Here is a 23,155-nt window from a genome sequence, read left to right as displayed (position 1 = left end):
AAGAGTGATTTTACAGCCAATCAGCCAATTATTGGATATTATTCCCTGATGAACACAACAGATGCCATGGGCTTTGGGGCAGCAACTGCCTTTAACCATGTCACTGCCAAACAAGTTTTGCAATGGGCTATAAAGAAACTCCATTGTGATTTGAAAACCTTTAGCCCTCTCCAGATCTGTCTGTTTCTGAGAGTACCCTTACATTGTGTTTAAAAGTAATTGGCTGTTTGTGAGTGCAAAGACATGAGTTTAAGATGGTCTCCACTGGTAATTATATAAGTTGCACAAGCTCTTTAAGCCTCATTTTTAATATCTGTAATATATAATTCGGAGATTATAGATATATGTTTAACAATAAATGACCCTGAAGTGAAAATGTGTGGGTTTGAATCTCAGCTCCATCACTTAATAGCTCTGAATGTCTGCTATTTAACTTCTCATTGGCTCAGTTTCCCCATCAGTGAAATGGGCACCATGAAGAAACTAATGCACATTATTGTGAGGATTAAATGGGGTAATCCATTAAAAACCTTACAACAGCTTGTCAATATTAAACTAGTTATTATTATTTTATTATTATGAAAGACCTGAGTCGATGCTATTTAATATAATATATATAAATATATCATTCCTGAAAAACCACACATTATATATTTAATAAATTTTATTGTTATTATCATGTTCATATAAATGCAGCAAAACACCTTTTTTATTGTTGAACAGAAATAATAAAAGTTCAATGAAATGAAAGACTTTCAACTTTGAGGATGTAGCTCTGTAGTTCAATAGAAATCACAATTTTAGCCACAGCATTGAAAACCAAGGCAGGCAACTCATGTCCTACAAAAATAATTTTTTATAAAATTATTTTGTTTCACAATATAAATGGAAAACAAAACCAAACCCTGTTTGTTGTGGGTGCACTTATTTGTTACACCCCTGAGTATGAATGCAAGAAAATAGGGAGGCCCCAGCTATAATGGACCTAAAACATATATATAAAATAGGCCAGACATTGAAAAACAGATAATAATTAGATAATTCATTTTTCTGGCATTCACTTAAAACTCATCACTTTAAAGAAGTACCTCTAGCCGAAACTGGTTTGGCTCGGTGGATAGAATGTTGGGCTGTGCACTCAAAGGTCCCAGATTTAATTCTGGTCAGGGGCACGTACCTTGGTTTCAGGCACATCCTCAAAGGGGGGTGTGCAGGAAGCAGCTGATCAATATTTCTCTCTCATCGATGTTTCTAACTCTCTATACCCCTCCCTTCCTCTCTGTAAAAAATCAATAAAATATATTAAAAAAAAGAAGTATCTCTTGAAATCTCACTTGATTAAGTAAACTTGAATTCTTAGTGTCTTCCCTCTGCTGTACTGTCAGCCATGGAAGCACCTGGAAACATATGCTTAAAGCCTATTTCACTGAATTATTTAAAGTTTTCCTAATAAGGAAGCAATGGTCTATTTTGTTTTAAATAGGAGGTGGCCCAGCAGAGGTAAATAAATATAATCCAAATGAGTGACTATCTAGGGCAGAAATAAAATGTTGATAATATGTTTTTTTTGCCTTCCCTTCACAAGATTGTAAATAACTTTATAATACAATCTGATACAAAATATTAGCACTTAAGTGAAATACTTGCTTAACCTATTACTGGTTATGTCTTTAATAAAGCAATTCTATCAAAGTTAGCTGAAGCTTTAATCCAGAAAGGAAGACCATGACAAAGTGAGCAAATCAATTTCTCTACCTTTATTAGTTTTTGAAAACCTAGTCTGTTCTCATAAAAATGGACTTTAAAAATTATTATCTAAAGTATGGAGGGAGCCTTAGCTGTTTTGGCTCAGTGGATAGAGTGTTGGCCTGTGTACTGAAGGGTCCCAGGTTTGATTCCAGTCAAGGGCACATGCCTGCATTTCAGGCTCAATCCCCAGTAGCAGGGCGTGCAGGAGGCAGCCAATCAATGATTCTCTCATCACCGATGTTTCTATCTCTCTCCTCCTCTCTGACATCAATAAAAAATATATATTGATATTTTTAAAAAGTATGGAGAGAAAATTGACTTATATATGAAATCTACCATTCAAGAACTACAGCATTTTGATGTAGTTTTTGAGGGCCCATAGTATCTCATTTATGTATTAGAAAGTGAGGAGCAGGGCTTTCCCTTTTATTCAAAGGGCTAGGTATAGTTGATATGCAAGTCAGAAGAAAAATGTATTTTGATTTCACATACTTGCAAACATTTCAGAAAGTACAATCAAGTAAGGCCCTTTTGATTCTAGGTTTTCAGTTGAAAAAGATCTTTAATGTCATTAAACCCTACTCTTCTAATCTGTTTACTTTTACATTTAACTGATACTCTCTCCAGAGGCTGTTAGTTTCCCCTAACCAGAGGCCTCTCAGGCTGACAGTGACATTTGCAGAATAAGAAACACTTTCCCCTTCTGACAGGTACTGCTCTAATGGCTGGGGAAGCACCATAATATATTTAGTCATTAGTTTTTGAATAATTGATCAGAGGAGAGGTACATTCTACCTCTTATGAGGTTTGTCTTAATTAGCAGGTTGACTATCAGAACCAATATTTTTTTTCCTTTGGGCTCAAAACTTCTTCAGGTGGAGCAGCTTCAGAATGCGTACCCGAATCTCTTTGGTTTTTATACTGTAGACAATTGGGTTGAGCATTGGAGGTATAAGAAAGTGCAGATAGGAGAGAAGCATGTATACCTGAGCTGGTAGTTTCTTTTTCCCAAAGCGATGGATCATGGACAGGCTGACTAGTGGGGTATAAAAGAGAAGTACAGCACAGATATGGGAAATGCAGGTGTTGAAGGCTTTGAGTCGCCCAGCATTGGAAGCAATGCTTAATACTGTCTTCAAGATCAGCACGTAGGAGAGGAGAATGAGTACAACATCTGTCCCCAATGTGGAAAGCATGACGAAGAGACCAAAGCCACTGTTCACAAGAGTGCTGGACCTGGCCAGCCTTACAACATCAGGGTGAACACAGTAAGAATGAGACAGAGCATTCACAGGCTGGAACTGAAGTCTTCCAAGGAGTACAGGCAGGGGCAGGTGAAGGGCAGCACTGCGGGTCACAATGGCCAGCCCAATGGCCCCAATGCGCTGGGTTGTGAGAATGGTGGCATAGCGTAAGGGCTGTCGGATAGCCACACAGCGATCAAAAGCCATGGCCAGCAGCACAGCTGACTCAATGACTGAGAAAGTGTGAATGAAGAAGAGTTGCACAAAGCAGGTTGCAGCTCCCACCTTCCTCTGGCCTAGGAGAAACACCGCTGCCATTGAAGGCAGTGTAGAAGCTGAGAGGCCCAAGTCAGCCACTGAAAGCATGGAAAGGAAGAGGTACATGGGTGTGTGAAGGCTGGGCACAGACTTGACAATGTACATTATGATGATGTTGCCCAGCAAGGAGAGACCATAGATAAGGCAGATAGGAATAGCTGTCCAGCAGTGAGCACTCTCCAGGCCTGGGAGATCCATCAGTAGGAAGTAGAAGCTGCTGGCATTATTATTGCTAGGAATTTCCATAACTCTGGGAAGGACTTGCCTGGAACGAGCATTGAGAAAGCAAAAAGTGATTCTTTCACAGCATTCTCCTACCATCTCATCACATTGGCACCCATAGTTTGTGCTGCCAGAGGACTATTGCCACTATTCTTCTCCTTGTCTCGGAGCATGAATCCCATTCATTCAGGCATTTACAATAGAAAAGGGTGCTTTCTATCTCTCTTCTGGTGGTTTGCCTTAGTTTTCAGAAGCATACCTGGGTCATTTAGAGAAAGAAAACTTCTTCCTCATTTGAATGTGTTTCCCAAGGTTTGAAAAAATGCAAAGTGGAACTGTGTTGAGAGCACAAGGGTGTGTGTGCTTAAGCTGGATTCCTTTTAGTACCAGAATGCAAAGTTCTAAAGCAGTGATTCTCAACCTTTCTAATGCCGTGACCCTTTAATACAGTTCCTCATGTTGTGGTGACCTCCAACCATAAAATTAATTTTGTTGCTACTTCATAACTGTAATTTTGCTATGGTTAATGAATCATAATGTCAATATCTGTGTTTTCCGATGGTCTTAGGCTCTACAGCAGCAGTTCTCAACTTGTGGCATTAGAAAGGTTGAGAATCACTGCTTTAGAACTTCGCATTCTGGTACTAAAAGGAATCCAGCTTAAGCACACACACACCCTTGTGCTCTCAACACAGTTACACTTTGCATTTTTCAAACCTTGAGAAACACATTTCAAACATTGAGAAACATTACGATTCATAACAGTAGCAAAATTACAGTTATGAAGTAGCAATGAAAATAATTTTATGGTTCGGGGTTACCACAACATGAGAACTATATTAAAGGATCGCGGCATTAGAAAGGTTGAGAACCACTGTTCTAAAGGAACCTACATAAGGATAATTGTGTTTAATGTTTGCTTGGGAATTAGAAAATAAAGTATAAGAATGTTAATACTGACTATGAACTTTTGATATTACCAGATATATGTTTTGTTTGGAAAGAGATTCAGAATATATATAATAATATCTGTGACAAGAAGACACCAGGAGTGGTTTGGGCTTGACGTGAATGTTTACCATATTTGAACTCCTTCTCAATCTTTGTTACAGGATGCTCTCTAAAAATGTTTTCATTTTTAGATGAAGACTAGATAATATTTTTGATGGCATCAAACATTTACTGAGCTCCTGCTATGCACCCAGTGTAAGTCAGGTAATGAGTAAATATAGAGTTTCTGACTTTGAAGCTTTGGAATTGCCTGGTCACCATAGACATATCCATAAACTAGTTCATGAGGACATTGACCATGGTACACATACAAGATCTCACCTGTAAAACCACACTCTGCCTTGTATGACTTACCCTTTTCCATAATCATCCTGGGTACCTTAAAGAACAATTATTAAAGAAGGGTTTAAAGTGTGAAATTTAGTACATAGAGTTCAGAAGAAACTTTGGTCACATAACTAAAGTCCAAATGAATGATGATTTTCTCCCTTAACATCTTAGGAAAACTTTCTTAACAATGAAGACTTCAACATCTTCTTGGGCAGTCATTTATGTGGCAGCTGTTACCAGTAGAACAGTCTTCATTATATTCTGATCCTCTCTTATGAACTAATTAAAACACTGCTTTATAAAGTCATGAAAAATACCTGCTATCCCTATTTCATATGTTAACCGTTAGTATAAGGAAAGCCCAGAGGAGAAATTCTGTGAAGGATAACCAGTGGTGTCAGAATCAAAACAAGCATGATAAATAACAATAAAATTATCATTAGCAATTATTGGGAAGTCATGGAAGAATAACATGTGTGAGTTTACCTGTGGAGAGGTGAGGGTGGATGAGCTCTAGGAGCCATCTATGTTGTTCTAATAAATCTCCCTCAGAATTTTGGTTACCGAGGGAGAGATAGGCAATGACTGGACTTTATATCCATCAACCTGCCTCTGACAGGTTTTCCTTATAGGCTGTTAATCACAATGTGGTTTCAAAAGAAAGGAAAGCATTATCCCATTAAATATAATGGTCTGAAATTCTTATACATGTCAAAATCTTATCATTATTGATAAAAATAAAACACATGAGATTCAGAATTAATATCTCCCTGGGCAAATATTTAACAAGCTGATATAAATAAAATAGCAAATCCATTCCTGAAGCATGACACATATAGGAAAGAAGATAGTTTTATATTCAGAAAACATGCCTAAGTTGATATGTAACAAGCTGGTCATCCATTCACAAATGGGAATCTTCTGTTGGGCTACTTGGAAGGGTTTTTGTTTTAACTCAACCTTCTAAGAATGTCAGAAAAGAGGAGCTGTTGCTCTTAGACTCTTAAACAAAAGGCTAACTTCTTTATTGGAGCTTTTTCAGAAAAAAATCATTGACAAGCACTCATATTTTTCAAGGTCATCTTGACCAAACCTTGCTAAACTGATTCTGCAATATCCCTGAAAAGAATGCAAAATTTCATGTCTCAGAAATCTTTTTTAAAATTTCTGAGAAATATTATCTAATATGTGTCATACATAAATGTAGTTTGACTCATAGTGGACCTCAAATTCTAAGAGCAAGAATTGAGTGACTATTAAGTGAGGAAAGAGAGTCCAGGGCTTGTTTCCCAAAACTATAGAATATATTAGACATGCTATGTACCTCTAACAAATGCCCTTCCTGCTTGAGAGATCCTCATACAAAGTTGTAAACTATGTCTAGGATAGCCCATGACTTCTCTCAATTTCATCCCAAGTACACATGCAACATGATTTGACCTACTATAGCCCGAGATGTTTCTATCACTCACCAGACCCCAGGTCAGAGATTCAATTTCTGTGGATTGTGGGGCAGTTGAGGCCTCGTGAGGCTCCCTGGCTTGAGTGTAGTGCTAAGAGAGCAGGTTTATAAAACATTAGTTCTGGCTCTCCCTAGAGGCTCACATCCAGTCCCCGTGGTATGATCTTTCAAAGAAGCATTAAATCTATTCCATCTATTGCTAATCCTTGTAGGTCTTTGCCAGATCTGCAAATGATACACTAGTATACTCTAAGCTCTTAAAACATGCAGCCTGTTGTGCTTCAGGCTTCCTTTCTTCTCTTCCCAGCCTAAGACATTTTTAGCTGCTTAGAGATGGAAATCATCAAATAGATCATAGCTATTTTGGTTTCAGGAACATCTTTCATCATATTTGTATTTCCAGGACATACAATCCTTTATATCCTCCAAAATCCCACCTCTAAATCCAGCCTATTCCCTTAAGTTATAAATATATTTTTTTGGGGGGGTGAGAACAGAATCTACAGCACTATTTCCATGAGTGATAATGTTAATAGATTTCCTCCAAGGTAAATTCATTTTGCACTAATTGATTTTTGTTACAATAACACAGAGCTTACTTTTACTGCTGTTTTCTCTTCTCTTCCTCTCTCTTCGAAGTGAGTTCTTCATATTCACTGGGGGAATAATTACAAGTGGTGGAGGAGATTAAAATGATTCACCAGGAGCATATAAAATGGGTCTGGGTTTTGTTTATAAGCTGAGGAGTGATATAGGATACAACTACTGGTTGCAATATGTGTGGAGCTGGGTGGGAATGGCCTTGAAAATGGAGGTAGGAACCAAGTTAGTAATAAGGTAGAGGAGCCATCTCAGGTACACGACTGATTGCTAGTGATTCACTTGAAGCACTCACACAACTCAACGTAAAATTATCCTCATGGCTGAGACTTGATGTAGCAAAGGACACCGTGAAAGTACAGCAGGAAAAAATTATATGTAGGTAAAGGCAAGAGAGGTCACATACAGGCTTCCCAACATTTCTTCTCTGCAAGGGTCTCTGCAGCTGCAGACCTCAGAGACACATGAGAGATGTTGATGTAGGGAAGCCTGTTGAGTTTTGGAATCCAGAATGAGCTGGTCACATAGGCTTATATCTGTCATCTTATAAAGTATGTGTAGACCTCAGATCAAGCAACAAGTATATAGGATAAACTCCATGTTTATCGTACACGTGCCACCCACCTGATTCAAGTAGACCTGCTGCTTTGGGCACAGATAGTAACATTATTGCTCAGTAAATGTGTGAATATTCTGGAAGATTAGTTCTCATGGTTTGGTCCATCAACGTTGGCTACAGAAATAAGCAAAACCAGAGTAAAAGATATATGCCGCAGTAACTTTTTTTTCTGGTAGGAACTTTACTGCATTTTCAGAAGTATGCATGACCTCAATGGACATGAGTTAGAAATGTTTTCATTCAGCATATGTGAAATACGGCTAGCTTCTAATGTGGCCCAAAAAGAATCCTAATCCTACGTGTCAGAAAATAACAAGAGAGTGTGGAATTATCAGTTCAAAATAAAGTGGGCACTATATATGGGCCCTAAAGTAACAAGGAAAATAATTAAGGAAGAAAGTACATCTGGAATGACTGAGATAACTTGCTAGAGGAGCAACAAGTATTAAATAGGACGTGTTACTCACTTCAGAGCATGGAGCCTATAATCAGAAATTAAAAAAAAATGCGCCAGAAAATTATAAAAAAAATAATTGTGGTAGTTGTGAGCAAAGATTAACCCAAAAATAAAGAGAACCAATGAGAAGGCATAAACAAGTTTGTGCAACATAATTATGTTAGATTCTGAAAGCTAGTTTCAGTTCTGTTTGGAGTTGTGTGAGAATGAAGGCAGGGAAGACAACTGGCAGAATGCCAAAGTAATTTATTTAATTATTACGTTCTAAGATGAGTCAGGAGCAGTGGAAATATAAAAGTGGGAGCTGTTGGGAAAATACTAATAAAGTAAAATCTACCTTATTGGTAAATGATTAGATATTATGATTTAAAGGGAAGTAAGGACATTCCTGACATAGTTCATATTTTTGGCTGGAATGAGGACATGAATGGAGATGCCATTCTCATAAATGGAGAATACACACATCACAGCAGGAGGAAGCAGCAGTTGAGAATGGAGCAGGAGACTCCTGCTATTCTATTCCAAGTTCTATTTTGGATGAGTTGAGTTTAAGGTTTCCATATAGCATACAAAGGGAATTATCCAGAGGGAAGTATTGTTACAGAGTTCCCGAACAATCAAACAATGCAGGAGGAGAGTTTGGAGAAACTCACTTTATTCATCGTGTGATGGGCTTAGAGAAAATGAATTCAAATTCTAAGCAAGGCTACAAACAGTACTTCCCTTTTTATTAAAGAGCCAGCCCTATGTGCATTTAGTGGTTATCTCGATGCTGGCCTTGAAAACAACACAGTTCTATCTAATTAAAAAGTGCACCTGGCATGGCATTGAGATTATGGCATATCTAGTCTCCGGCCTACAAGGTCATATAGCTAAGTTTATCTTCATCATTCTTTAAACAGGCTAAAGCAGACTAGACAGCAACATTTTATCTAAGAAAAACAGCAGAAAATTCCAAACAGCAGTTTGTTACAAATAGGGGTTTCCTTCTCAGTATGAACCTGACAGGAGTTCAGGACATTCAACTTGAGATTGAGGAGGGCAACATTTATATCCAGCAGGTTGGCATCAGAAGTAAAGCTAGAAAATGCAATGAATAAAATTAGCTGAAGAGATCGGAAAATACAGAGGTGCAAGAGAAACCTACAAAGTACGAATATTCAATGACAAGAGATCAATCAACTGTTTCATTGTAGATGAAACATCAGTGTTGAGGAGACAGAATCTGAAATAACAGGATTTGGTAATTTAGAGTTAATTAGAGTGACCTTTGCCCAAGCAATTTCAATGGAATAGTAGAGGCACAATTAGATTACAATGGAGTTGAAGAGGAAACAGTGTTTAGTTTAGTTTGATTACAAGTAAACTTCTGTTTGGGGATGTATAAATAGTCACAATGTAAAGGAAAACAATGAAATAAACACTGTAAAAATCAGAATACTGGTTTAACATAGTGGTGATAGTAAGGTCATGTTCAGGTGAGACTGCAGAAAAAATTTGGGCATCAATCATTTTATTTCTTTACTTAGGTGATATTTACATGGGTGTCCATTTAAAAAAAATGTGTTAAATTGCACATTTATTTCCTTGCAGTTTTCTGTATGTGCTTTGTATTTCACCACAATAAATTTTTAAAAGATTTGGCAAGAGGAAGATAATGAATGTTCATTACTTTTTCCAAGTAGAAATAAAGAAGAAAAATAAATTAAGTACCCACTGACAGCCATGTGGTTAGTAAGAGTTCATTTTATGAACAGAGAGTCTTAAATGTTTTTTAAGCTGTTTTAAAGCAGCTGGTGGAGAAGGAATGGCTGGATAAATTTATTTTTAGCTAAGGAAGTATAATGAATTATGTTTAGTAAGGGAGGTGTATTAATTTTCTACAGTTGCTGAAACAGATTACAACAAACTCAGTGACTTAAAATAACACAATAATGTTATTTTACAGTTCCAGAGATTAAATGTCCAAAATGAGTCATACGAGGCTAATATGCAGGTGTCTCTTGAGAGGTTGTTTCTGGAGGCTACGGGGGAAAAATCTATTGATTTGCCTTTTCCAGCTTGGTTCCTGGCTGTATTTCTGTAGCTTCAACGCCATCAATATCCTATCTCCGCTCCTTTCTGACTTCCTGCCTTTCCCTTCTAAGGAGTTTGTGACTACATCAGGCACACTCAGAAAATTCAGGATAATCTTCCAATGCTAAGATCCCCTTAACTTAATCACTCTTACAAGGTTCCTATTGCCAAGTAAGGTGATATATTCTCAGATTAAGATGTGCAGATAATTGATGGGCCAATATCAAGCCTCCAAAAGGAAGAAATAAAGCTTTAAGAAGAGAGAGAAAAATAATTTGTTGAAAGAGCAGAATATAGCTCACAAACAATTCTATGCAGCTATATAGCATATACAGGGTGGGGCAAAAGTAGGTTTATAGTTATTTTTATGGAAAGTAATGCAATCCTATTTAATAAAAGCCTGAAATGCTAAATGTCCAGTCTGCCATTCAACCAATCAAAGCATAATATGCTAATGATATGCTAAGGCCACTCAACTGCTTGCTATGACACACAATGAACACCAGGGGATAGTCAACTGGTCAATCAGTCACTATGATATGCACTGACCACCAGGGGCAGATGCTCCAAATGGTAGGTTAGCTTGCTGCTGGGGTCTGGATGGTTGGGGCTGAGTGAGACAGCTGGACATGCCTTGGAGCCCTCCTATTGTCCCTCCCTGGCTGGCCAACTTCCTGCATCCCTCCCACACCGATCATACACCAGTGGGATCCTTCGGCCTGGCCTGCACTCTCTTGCAATCTGGGACCCCTCAGGGGATGTCAGAGAGCCGGTTTCTGTCTGATGTCAGAATGACCAGTTGCTATGATACACACTGACCACCAGAGGGCAGACACTCAAAGCAGGAGCTTCCTCCTGGTGGTCAGTGCACTCCCACAGGGCTCTGTGGCAGTTGGACATCCCCTGAGGGCTCCTGGAGTATGAGAGGGTGCAGGCCGGGCTGAGGGATTCCCTCCCCCCAGCGCATGAATTTTGCGTACCAGGCCTGTAGTAATTAATAAATAACAATTCAAGAATAAACTCTGTGTTTTTTGTACTCACAACTGTAAATCTACTTTTGCCACACCTTTTTTATGCTTATTATATCATTAAATAGAAAACAAGGAAGGAAAAGATAAACACAAAACTCTAATGTGTGTGTGGCTTTGGGATTGAGTTTGAAGTTTGTGACTCAGAGAGATACAAAAAGTCTTTGCCTTTATTAGATATAATTTGTAGTATGTAATAAACTAATGCAATTGTGGAAAAATATTTTATAATTAAATAGAATTAAGAGAAAAATATATGCATGTTTGTTGTATTATTTTCTGCATCTTTGGGATGCCTAAAATATTATTTGTTTACTTTTATTTTTATTTTGCTTTTTTACAATTCTACCATGTACCATCTGTATATGGTATTGTGCATTTGCTACCCAAGTCTAGTCTTCTTTCGTCACCATTTATCCTCTCTTTACCTTCTCCTACCCCCTCAATTCCCCTTCACTCTGGCAATCACCAAATGAAGTCTGTGGACCAAACTGTATTTTGTGTCCATTAATCTTTCTTTTTTTTTTTTTTTTTTTTTTTTTTTTTTTTTTTTTTTTTTCCCCCTTTGCTTAATCCCTTCACCTATCTCACCCAGCCCTGAACCCTGCCCCTCTGACAACTATCAATCTGTTCTCTGTATCCATGAGTCTGTCTCCACTTTGTCCATCAGTCTATTTTGTTCATTAAATCTCACATATAAGTGAAGTAATGTGATACATGTCTTCTCTGACTGACTTATTTCACTTAGCATAATACTTTCCAGGTTCATCCATGCTGTCACAAAAGGTAATGCTTGAAATATTTTCTAATAATGATAATATATATAAAAAAAGAGAAACAGAAAGGATGCAGGGCAAATTGAACATCTCTGATTACATGAAAAGAAACTTATCTTCTTTGAATAAAGGAGGTAATAATTCCTTTTTTATTAGAAGGGAGAATTTTATGGCATATATAGAAATAAATTCCTTTATGTATGTAAAAGTGAAGAGACTGCATGCTGAGAAGTATAAGTAACTGGGAAATAGTTATGAACATGTGAAATTGCAGCTGTGGATTATGGAAACACCAAGTGTTTTAAAAATATACATTCAATCACTGAAAGATCAAAGCAATAAAGACCATTATTATGTAGTTATCACAATTTAAAAATCTATTGTTTTCTTACTTAGAACTAAAAAGTACAGATGTAAGAGTAGAAAATAGAAAATTATTTAAATTGATTCCAAAAGAAGTTTAGAGTTAAAAAGTAAAAACAACCCCCCAAAACAAAACAAAAACAACAACAAGAAAGAATGAGTATTGATGGAGCATTTTCTCGAGTATGTGTGGTCCATAGAGACTATGAAAGACAATGAATTAACAATGTTGTCATAGAGTTAGACAAGGTGAATGTTTCAAGGACCAGAATTAGTGATCTCAAGGCCAAAGTCCAGAGGCTCTGAAGTCAAGGTGTGAGCATGTGTGAAAGAACATTATGCTAGAGATTTAGAGTCTGGCAATAGAAATGTTGGTACAATTTTATTTTTATTCTTCACCCAAGGATATGTTTATTAATTAATTGTGTGTGTGTGTGTGTGTGTGTAAGAGAGAGAGAGAGAGAGAGAGAGAGAGAGAGAGAGAGAGAGAGAGAGAGAGAGATAAATATTGATTGATTGCCTCCCATACACCCCTTCCTGGGACTCAAACCCCAAAACTGGGTATGTGCTTTGACCAGGAATCAAACCCGAAACATTTCAGTGTATTGAATGAAGCTCCAATCAACTGAGCACTTGGCCAGGACAATGTCGGTACAGATTTAGGTAGAGATTGTTGACTTTGTTTCATGACTTTATAGTTCTTTTCTGTATTAGATATTATTTATTTATTTATTTATTTATTTATTTATTTATTTATTTTATCTGTTGTTCCTTACTTTGACAATAATATCAAGAAAACAAACCACTGTGAAGGCGAGAACTTCGTTTAATTAAGTTATCTCCAGTACCTCAAAAAAGTAAAAAATATCGTAGGTATTCACTAAATAAATATCAGTCTATCAAGGGCGATACATACACAGATGATAACAAATAATAATTTACTTACTCTGTGAAAATTGAACTATAAGATCACAAACTTCTCTGACCATAATATATAAACCATTGGACTAAGAAATAATGAAGCTAGTTCATTATTTCAAATTTTTATTTTACCGAATAATTTTTACTATTCAATATATATTAATTCAAATCATAGAAAAGAAATAGTTTCCAGCCTTACATCCCATATTATTAAGAATCGTCAGTGGTCAAACAGAATCTCTTTGGGCATTTGGAATAGTAGCAAGTTCTTCATTTCATGAAGCATTCTTAGGATAGTGGTCACTCATTTTACAAATGTGATTTTGGATTTTCCTGATTCTTTTTTGATAAAGAGTTTCAGGATTTTATCTTGTATTGGCTTGGTTTTCACCACATACACAATGGGGTTCATCACAGGAGGAATGAGAAAGTGCATGTTGGCCAGGGTCACGTAAATGTGTGAGGGAAGTTTTGGGCCGAAGCGGTGCAGTATAGACAGGCAGATCATGGGTGTGAAGAAGAGGATCACAGCACAGAGGTGAGAAATACAGGTGTTGAGAGCCTTGAGGCGGCCACCGTGGGATGCAATGCTTAGTACTGTTTTTAGGATCAGAATGTATGAAAAAAGAATGAGGAGAAAATCAAGCCCCATAGTGGATAGCAGCACAAAGAGTCCAAATATGCTATTTATTCTTGTGTTGGAGCAGGAGAGCCTTAGGATATCAGGATGCAGACAGTACGAGTGAGAAAGTACATTGGAGCGACAAAAACACAGCCTTCTCAAGAGGATAGGAAGAGGTACCTGGATAGTGAAGGTTCGCACAGCAATGGCCAGACCTATCTTGGCAATTACACTATGGGTAAGGGTGGAAGAATAGTGTAGTGGATAAGAAATGGCCACATAGCGATCAAAAGCCATTGCCAGTATGACAGCTGACTCAAAATCCTGGAAGGTGTGGATAAAAAACATTTGGGTAAAGCAAGCTGAGAAGGTGATCTCGCGAGCATCCAGCCAGAAGATCCTCAGCATTGTGGGGAAGGTGAAGAGGGACAGGCCCAGATCAGAGGCTGCCAGCATGGCCAAGAAGAGGTACATAGGCACGTGGAGGGTCTGTTCTCGCCAGATAATTGCAATGATGGTCATGTTGCCCACCAACGTAATGAAGAACATGACAGAAAAGGGAATGGAGATCCAGATGTACACAGCCTCCAGCCCAGGTATGCCTGTCACCAGGAAGGTGGAGAATATGGAGTTTGTACTGTTTTCGAAATGCATGATGACAGGGTAGCATGCCGTTCCTAAAAGAAAATTCATTGTTCCAAAAGCAAATGTTAAAAATTACTTTGGTTTTTACACTCCTAGTGTTATATCTTAGAATAAATGATTCCTAACCTCATGAAAACTTTAATATTGATCTTATTTGTAAATACCTATCCTGTTGGTCAAATTCTCCAGATATGCTAGCTAATTGAAAGGAAAAAAAAAGTCTACTATATCTATTTTCATGAGACTATTTTAGATTCATCATATCACTTGTACTAGGTAGGTAGTATTTGTCCTTCTGCATCTGGTTTATTTTAACTAGTCTAATGACTTCCAGGTTCATCCATGTTGTTGCAAATGACAGGATTTTCTTCCCTTTTAAAGCTGAAGAATATTTTATTTTATGCATATGTAACATTTTCTTTATATATACATCTATCAATGGATTTTCAGGTTGCAATTACCTAAGTCATACAAAAGTATAGTGGTATGTTTATTTATTTATTTATTTATTTATTTATTTTAAACTTTTTTTTTAGAATATATTTTATTGATTTTTTACAGAGAGGAAGAGAGAAGGATAGAGAGTTAGAAATATAGATGAGAGAGAACCATCGATCAGCTGCCTCTTGCACACACCCTACTGGGGATGTGCCCGCAACAAAGGTACATGCCCTTGACCGGAATCGCACCCGGGACCTTTCAGTCCGCAGACCGACATTCTATCCACTGAGCAAAACCGGTTTCAGCAGTATAGTGGTATTTTAAACTGAGTATTAAAATCCTCAATAAAATAAGATAGATTCACATTTTGCCTTATCATCACAGTAGCACACAATTCTATGAAATTTCTCTGCTTTGGTCAATAATGATACATGATAGACTAGTGATTAATAGTATGCATTGATCTGCTTTTTATGCAAAGAGATGGATATAGAAAGTTAAAATAATAATTTAGAAAACAGTTTATATACATTTGTTATATACATGTGACATAATTCTGTTACTTTAATAATAAAATTTTGGCTTCATATTTTGGGTACATTTTAATTACTTTCTACCATTTAATTGGTACTTACGTTTTACAATAAATCTACATAGGCATTCCATACACCCTCTTCACATCCCTATGAAGTCATCCCCACTAACAATAAACTCTTGTGTAACTATTCATCCTGATTTGTCACCATTCACACTACTAACATCATTGCTGTATTATGTGTGTGAGCCCTAGGAAATTTGCACTTAAAAATCTTCATTGTCTGAATGGGACAGACAGACTCTACCTGTGATAGCCTAAGTATTTCCTAGGCTATTTAATAAAAATTTCACTTGTGTCCAATTCTTGATAAGGAAATATTATTAAAGAAAACAATAATAATTTAAATGACGTTTTTCCCAAGCCTTACACTCTCCTTGCCCTTCTATTAAAGATGAGAAACTTAGGACCCTGCCCACTGCTTTTGGCTTTCACTTGGAATACTGTTTAATTTGTCAATGTCTCAATCTGGATCATTAGGGTGAGACTTTCAGATGTGATCAAAGTGATTAATTAATACCCTACCTGCTTTCTAATACAAAAAGAATGAGAAATAAAGTTAAAATTAGTCCCAGCAACATTATAACCACATTTAAAAATATATTTAGAATTTTGCTGGGACAGGGCAGATGGAAGAGTATGTAGAAAACTCATTTTTATTACATGGGAGCACATTCTGCCTCCTCTAATCATGGAGCCTCTTAGAGTTAAGTGTCTGCTGCCAGATTTCTTTTTAGTGCCTTTTCTCATCCAGGAGTTCTCTGACATTTTCAAAGTATATTTTTTTCTAGTCTCAATCAATGTTCCTGTTCAGAGATGTAGCTAAATCTCATGTCCAGTGTTCTCATAGACAAGGATAGTTCTCTTTTTATTTGATTCAGGAATACTCTAAGCCCACTTTTTCTAAGTTCTTCAATGTCATTGTCCAAACATATCAGGTGTTTTTTGTTTTTTGTTGTTGTTTGTTTTTTAAAGAACGTTACTTTCAAAAATAGAAACATTCTGTAGGCCTTATGATTACTTGAATTACAGGCTACAGTTTCCCTACTCACTAATTTATTCCAACTCTCTAAAATTTGTTCTATTTCAAATTCTACTCAGGTAAAACCTTGTTTTCATTCTCACCTGGAATCTTAAGACAGCATAGTTGCTAAAATTATGTAAAGGCAGCTTTCTTGTCCATGTCCAAGATCAAAAACGTCGGTGACCTGATTTGAGTTGTTTTATTATTATTCATGGAGCTTTCCCTTGAAAATAGGAGTCTCCTGGGATTCCATCTCTGCTTGAATTGGGAGTTCTCATTAATCCTTTTTACTACTTAGAAATGATCTCCAAATGGTCTGAGTTCTAGGGCCTTTTTTAGATCAGGTGAATTCAAATCAAACCAATCAACACAGAATTTCACAATAAGTGTTGGCATAAATTCAAATCTGTCCAAAATAAATTTTAAAAATTATTCATATATGTCTGAAATCATTCATATTTTCATTGGTATCATTCATATTTTCATTGGTATCATTCATATTTTCTTATATGTTGGAAATTCTAAAAAGTTTATTTCATCAAAGGCTCATTAAATTTTAATATAACTTCAATTTATCAAAGTTTCAGACATAAATCACTACTTAGTATATGTGTAAATTACTTCACTATTCAGAAATGATAAACTATATTTGCTTTCCTGCTATCATCCTTCATCCTCCAAGCACATCACTACCTTACACAGACACATCAATGTATGGCAATGGCCCATTTTTGCTTTTCCCTAGGCCCTGGTGACCACCATTCTATTCTCTGCTTTGAGTCTGACTGTTTTAGGTAGCTCACATAAGTGGAATCATAAGAGTATTTGTTCTTTGATGACTGGACTATTTTATTTAATAAAATGTTCACCAGGTTCATCCGTGTGATTTCCTTCTTTTCTTTAGGCTGAATAATATTTCATTGTGTGCATACACCATATGCTTTTTATCTGTTTAACTGTCAACGGACATGTGGGTTGTTTCAATGTCTTGGCTATTATAAATGTTGCAATAGACATGATTTTAAAAAATGAGAGGCCAGCCGAAACCGGTTTGGCTCAGTGGATAGAGTGTTGCTCTGCAGACTGAAAGTTCCCAGGTTCAATTCTGGTCAAGGGCATGTACCTTGGTTGCAGGCACATCCCCAATAGGGGGTGTGCAGGAGGCAGCTGGTTGATGTTCCTCTCTCATTGATGTTTCTAGCTCTCTATCCCTCTTCCTTCCTCTTTGTAAAAAAATCAATAAAAATATATTTAAAAAAAAATAAAAAATGAGAGGCTGGATGTATCCATATATATATATATCCATTTTTTATCCATGTTATCCATTTTTTATCCATAAGTGGTAATTGCTGAAACATATGGTAGTTTCAGTTATATTTTTGAGAAATCTCCATAACTTTTCCCATAGCATTTAAACATATACATTCCCACCAACAGTGTACAAAGGTTCAGATTTCTTTAATTTCTTGCTAACACTTATCTTTGATAATAGACATCCTAATAAGAATGAGGTGATATCTGATTGTGAATTTTCTTTGATTAGTGAGCACCCTCATCTATACCTATTGGCCATGTGTATGTCTTCATCCATTTAGGCTGTTGTAACAGACTACCATTGACTGGATAATTTATAAACAACAGAAATTTCTCACCTAAAGCAGTTGCCAAATCAAAACACTTGATTGTAATGTTTTTCAACATATACCACTCTTCACCCCAACCATCTGAGACAAATATTTTTGTACTGTAGAAACTTGAGCCTACCTTGTTATTGGGGCCTTTCAAGAAACCACTAAATAAGTCAAATAATGAAAATTACAAGGCCTGGAAAGATCTGAGGTCCATTTTTCTCCTTCTTGTGACTTGAAATTTGCATAAGGATGCAAGTTGATATTTTTTAAGTTTAGTACAAAGCTGGAGAGTAGAAAGTGTAATTATAGCAAGGTTATATTTATAAATAATATTGTTTTTCAAGTACCTATAATCCTATCTTTAGTATTCAAATAATTTGAATGTTTGACTTTAGCCTCCCAAAATTGAACCCTAAATCAGAGGAGGACAGTTGGGGGCGAGATCAGGCTGGCAGTAGAAAGCCATTGGGAGTGAGTTCAGGCAGGAAGGCAGAGAGGTTAGGGGCAATAAGGCAGGCAGAAGCAATTAGAGATGATCAAGCAGGTAAGCAGTTAGGAGCTAGCAGTCCCAGATTGTGAGAGGGATGTCCCCAGTTGGAGAGGGTGCAGACTGGACTGAGGGACCCTTTTACCCCCCACCTCCTGTTGCATGAATTTCATGAACCTGGATACTAGTATAAAATCCTATATAATTAAAGAGGAATATGCTAATAATCCCTTATGCCATGAGGCACAACAACTGAACCCATAATGACTGGATTACAGATCTGCAAGAGGTTGGAGTAGCGAACTAAAAGCAGGCAGTGGAGAGCCACAGGAGGGGGCAGGCCAGCAAGCTATAAGGGGGGGCGGATGGTGTGGGGAGAGCTATAGGAAGGCGGCAGAGAGTTAATGGCACATGGATTTGTGTGCAGGGCTACTAGTAAAATATATGTGTCAGTCAACTGTGTATGTTACTGGTAAGGCTTCTGGTAAACAGCATGCTACTAGTAGTTAAGTTTTGAGGTTATGTCAAAAGTTATAAATGGATTTTCAAACTACATGTGTAGTCATTGTCTTCAACCCCTGAATTGTTCAAAGATCAACTGAACTGCCCTTTCATATTGTTATAAAGCTACACATTTTGGCAAATTTCTTCGTAGACCTCAGGGTTTGTAGTCACAAAATAAATAAAATTAGGTTAAATTTTATAATTAATTAAGTAAATGAGATGCAAAGACACCTATGCATATATATATATATATATATATATATATATATATATATATATATATATCATATCAGGTTGGGGGAAAGTCAGATTTATCAGAATGTATGTATTCTTACACATAAAATCTAATATTCTTAATCTGGAACCCAATCATTTTTGATTAGGGGAATACTGACCAAGTATTTGATATCTTTAACTGTCTCCTTCTCTTGTAAAGTGAAGCTAAAACCCTGGTTTGGTTCAGTGGATAGAGGCTTGGCCTGCAGACTGAAAAGTCCTAGGTTTGGTTCCAGTCAAGAGCACATGCCCAGATTGCAGGCTTGATCCTCAGTAGGGGGTGTGCAGGAGGCAGCCAATCATTGTTTCTCTCTCATCATTGATGTTTCTAGCTCTCTCTTCCTCTACCTTCCTCTCTGAAATCAATAAAACTATACTTAAAAAATAAATAAAATGGAGCTAATACAACAGCTCATGGACATGAAAAATAATGTGATTATGGGGGAGGAGGAGGTAGATGGAGATAAAAGAGGATATAGGGGAATAAATGGTGATGGGGAAAAAATAAAAGAAAATAAATAAAACTAATAAAACACTTCCCTTGATTTAAGATAGAATAATTTTAGCCCTAGAAAGTTTGGCTCAGTGAATAGAGTGCCAGTTTGTGGACTGAAGGATCTTATTTCATCATTGATGTTTCTATCTCATTCTCCTCTCCCCTCCTCTCTGAAATCAATAAAAATATTATAAGAAAAAGAAAGGATAATTTTAGTAATGTAGTTAATGTTTGGAACTTGAGATCAAAATTAAATAATTTATTTCTCTCTTTCTAGAATAAACTATTTTAAAGATTTCCATCACTTGCTTTAGTTACATATTAATGTGCAAAAATAACACTTTCACAAGTACAGCATATTATTAGTGTTATCTCTCAGTTGATATATTTATTAATATATTCATTTATTCAGCAATATGTATTTATTATAAACAATCTTACAGGTACTTCATTAGGTAATAAAGATGCAATGGCAAAGACAATAGACATGGTCTTTGATTGCCATTAAATAGTAATTATGTTAGCAGGTAACAAGAGTTGTAACTAATAAATGCAATTATCTATTATATGTCCATAAATATTCATTTGTTTATTGAAGAAGGAAATTAGATTTACTGAATAGAGTATATACCAGAGATTCAGAAGAAAGTAACACAGTGCCTATCACAATAATTTTTAATTAGGAAACATAGACATAAAGATATACTAAGTAAAACATTGCTGTGTTATAATAAAATCATTTCTGGAGTATATTAAAGGCTAATGGGAAGTACCAATTCTACTAAAATATCAAGAATATTCATAATGAAGAAATTTTTTTTAAGATTGGTATTGAATTTTGAAATTAGGGAATTGGTAAAAAAAAAAGTTAGAGTAAGGTAAAGGCTGGCATATATGTGTATAAATATATTGACTTATCTAGTTTGAAAAGTAGCAATCTGTAGCTGGAGTTGAGATTAGAGAGAAGGGTAAGAATAATAAAACTGAAAGCTTTCTAAAACGTGTTACTAACTTAGCCTTTATCACATAATTAATTGTGACCACTTAGCTATTTAAACTCAAATATTTAAATAGAAAAGAAACATAAAAATTGTTTCAGTGAGATCCCTCATGAAATACTAGGAATGATGAATTGGGTTCAAGACAATAACAAAAAATACAATACCATTATCCTCTTGATGGATAGTACTTTAACTCTCCATAAACCATACTGCTAAATGTTAAATGTTTCTCAGAGAGGAAATGACAAATAAAAGGGAAAGAGAAAATCAGGGCAGCATTTTAGTTAAAGCCATACTTGATTATTTGAGCCAGTTCCTCCTGTTCTTACATATCTTCTGAACTGCAGACCTTATCTGTTTAGTTTTTAGACTATAAACCAAGGGATTAAGGACAGGGGTCAAGAAGAGGAAGATATTGGCCATGGTGACATGGAGAAGAGGAGTTGTGAATGTACCAAACCTATGAATTAGAGCCAGCACAATAAGTGGCACATAAAAAATGCAGACAGTGGAAATGTGGGAAACACAAGTATTAAGTGCCTTGAGCTGGCCGTCTTTGGATACAATACCCAGCACTGTTTTCAAAATCAGGATGTAAGAAATGACAATGAACAGGGAGTCAACTCCAAAGGAGCACAGGACAAGGAATAACCCATAGATGATGTTCACTCTGATAGGGCTACAGGACAGCTTCATAACATCAGGGTGAAAGCAGTAACAATGAGATAGAACAATATCTTTGCAGAATGACAATCGGTTGAGTAGTATTGGCAAGGGTGCCATCAAAACCACACCCCTGACTATGGCTGCAAGCCCCATCCCTATAATCCGAGAAGGGGTTAAGACCACAGTGTACTGTAGTGGGTTTCGGATAGCTACAAACCGATCAGCCATAACCAGCAAAATGGCTGACTCCATAGAGGAAAAGGTATGGATGAAGAACATCTGTGCTAGGCAAGAGCGGAACTCAATTTCTCTGTGATTTAGGAGGAAGACATTGAGTACAGTAGGTAGAGTTGATAAAGACAAACCCACATCTGTGGCTGCCAGCATAGACAGGAAGATGTACTGAGGCTCGTGGAGACTGGAGATGGTTTTGATAACAAAGAGGATGGTGAAGTTCCCTAGGAGGGCAATTGCATACATGACACACAGTGGGATAGAGATCCATATTTGTACAGCCTCCATTCCAGGAATACCTCTTAGAAGAAAACTGGGTGGCTGAAACCAGCTATTGTTTTTGAACCCCATCAATGTATTTCTTGAGATCAGCCCAGGTCAGCTTCTAAATGTTCCTATTGAAAGAAAAACATACATTTTAATTCAGTAGGGCATAATCCATGTAACTCATCTGGCCAGTACTACTCCTAGGCATCTTTATATCAAGTATTGATCCTAAGAGGTTTCCAAACCTATTGGAATAACTACCTGGAATTAAGACAATTGATAAATGCTTTAAAAATGTTAGTGACTAGAGTTCTTTTGGCTTATAACACTGGAATCATTGATCAAGTGACAATGATCTGTTCAAAGCTTAGAAAAACTATATTCTGTTCAAAGCTTAGAAAAACTATATTCTCAGAATGCTTTCTATTTCTCTATTTAATTATTTCTGCATCTAATTTTATATTTACTCACCTTAGCTGAATCTTTAAAAGAAGTTTCTGCACTTTATCTACATAAACATAATGCATAATATTATTCAGGAATCTGGAAACCTGGGCATTTTCCTGTTATTTACATGCAGAAATAAAGCATAGGATATTTTAATAACCCACATGATCCCCCAAGGCATTAAAAAATTCATGTGATACCATTTATACCATTAATTTCTAGGTTGTTTAATATGTTCTTTTAAATTAATATATTGATTTTTCAAAATACAAAAAATTAGTAAAATAATCAAAGTAGATATTGTCATTACTTCTTAGTTGGTGTCAGAATAATATAAAATATTAACAAATAACTGTTTAAACATAATTCAAAATATCTTTTGCTATAACCAGCTTTCCTCCCTTTGCTCTAACTATCTTCCAGAATATCTTGGAATTCATTCTCTTCTCTTATACTTCTCTTTCCCTTCTGTTTTTGTCCCTAATTCAGTCAATACAAGCATGAAAAAGATAATTGCTATCATCAACACCCCTGCAACTACCCATGTAAAACTTAAGTATATACTTAGTTCATTTTATTGCCTCTACTTTTTAATACTCCTTGTGCCTCTATGCTTAGACCTTTTCTTTTCTTTTAAAAATAT

The 23,155-nt window shown here is 36.3% G+C and overlaps 3 protein-coding genes across 3 annotated transcripts; all 3 read right to left on the bottom strand.

Annotated features, from left to right (window-relative positions):
* Positions 1-2,609: 2,609 nt before the first annotated feature.
* LOC118713232 (olfactory receptor 51G2-like) lies at positions 2,610-3,557 on the bottom strand. The gene has a single exon (XM_036427638.1). It carries the CDS (start codon positions 3,555-3,557, stop codon positions 2,610-2,612), a length of 948 nt encoding a protein of 315 aa, XP_036283531.1.
* Positions 3,558-13,480: 9,923 nt separating this feature from the next.
* On the bottom strand, positions 13,481-14,452 carry LOC118713231 (olfactory receptor 51G2-like). Its single transcript, XM_036427637.1, has one exon. It carries the CDS (start codon positions 14,450-14,452, stop codon positions 13,481-13,483), a length of 972 nt encoding a protein of 323 aa, XP_036283530.1.
* A 6,746-nt stretch (positions 14,453-21,198) lies between these two features.
* LOC118713230 (olfactory receptor 51A4-like) lies at positions 21,199-22,149 on the bottom strand. Its single transcript, XM_036427636.1, has one exon. It carries the CDS (start codon positions 22,147-22,149, stop codon positions 21,199-21,201), a length of 951 nt encoding a protein of 316 aa, XP_036283529.1.
* Between the last annotated feature and the right edge of the window lie 1,006 nt (positions 22,150-23,155).

The sequence above is a fragment of the Pipistrellus kuhlii genome, unplaced genomic scaffold, assembly GCF_014108245.1.
Source record: "Pipistrellus kuhlii isolate mPipKuh1 unplaced genomic scaffold, mPipKuh1.p scaffold_m20_p_9, whole genome shotgun sequence".
Classification (NCBI taxonomy): Eukaryota; Metazoa; Chordata; class Mammalia; order Chiroptera; family Vespertilionidae; genus Pipistrellus; species Pipistrellus kuhlii.
The sequence above is the reverse complement of the archived record's forward strand: the minus strand, read 5'-3'. Positions and strand labels throughout refer to the sequence as shown.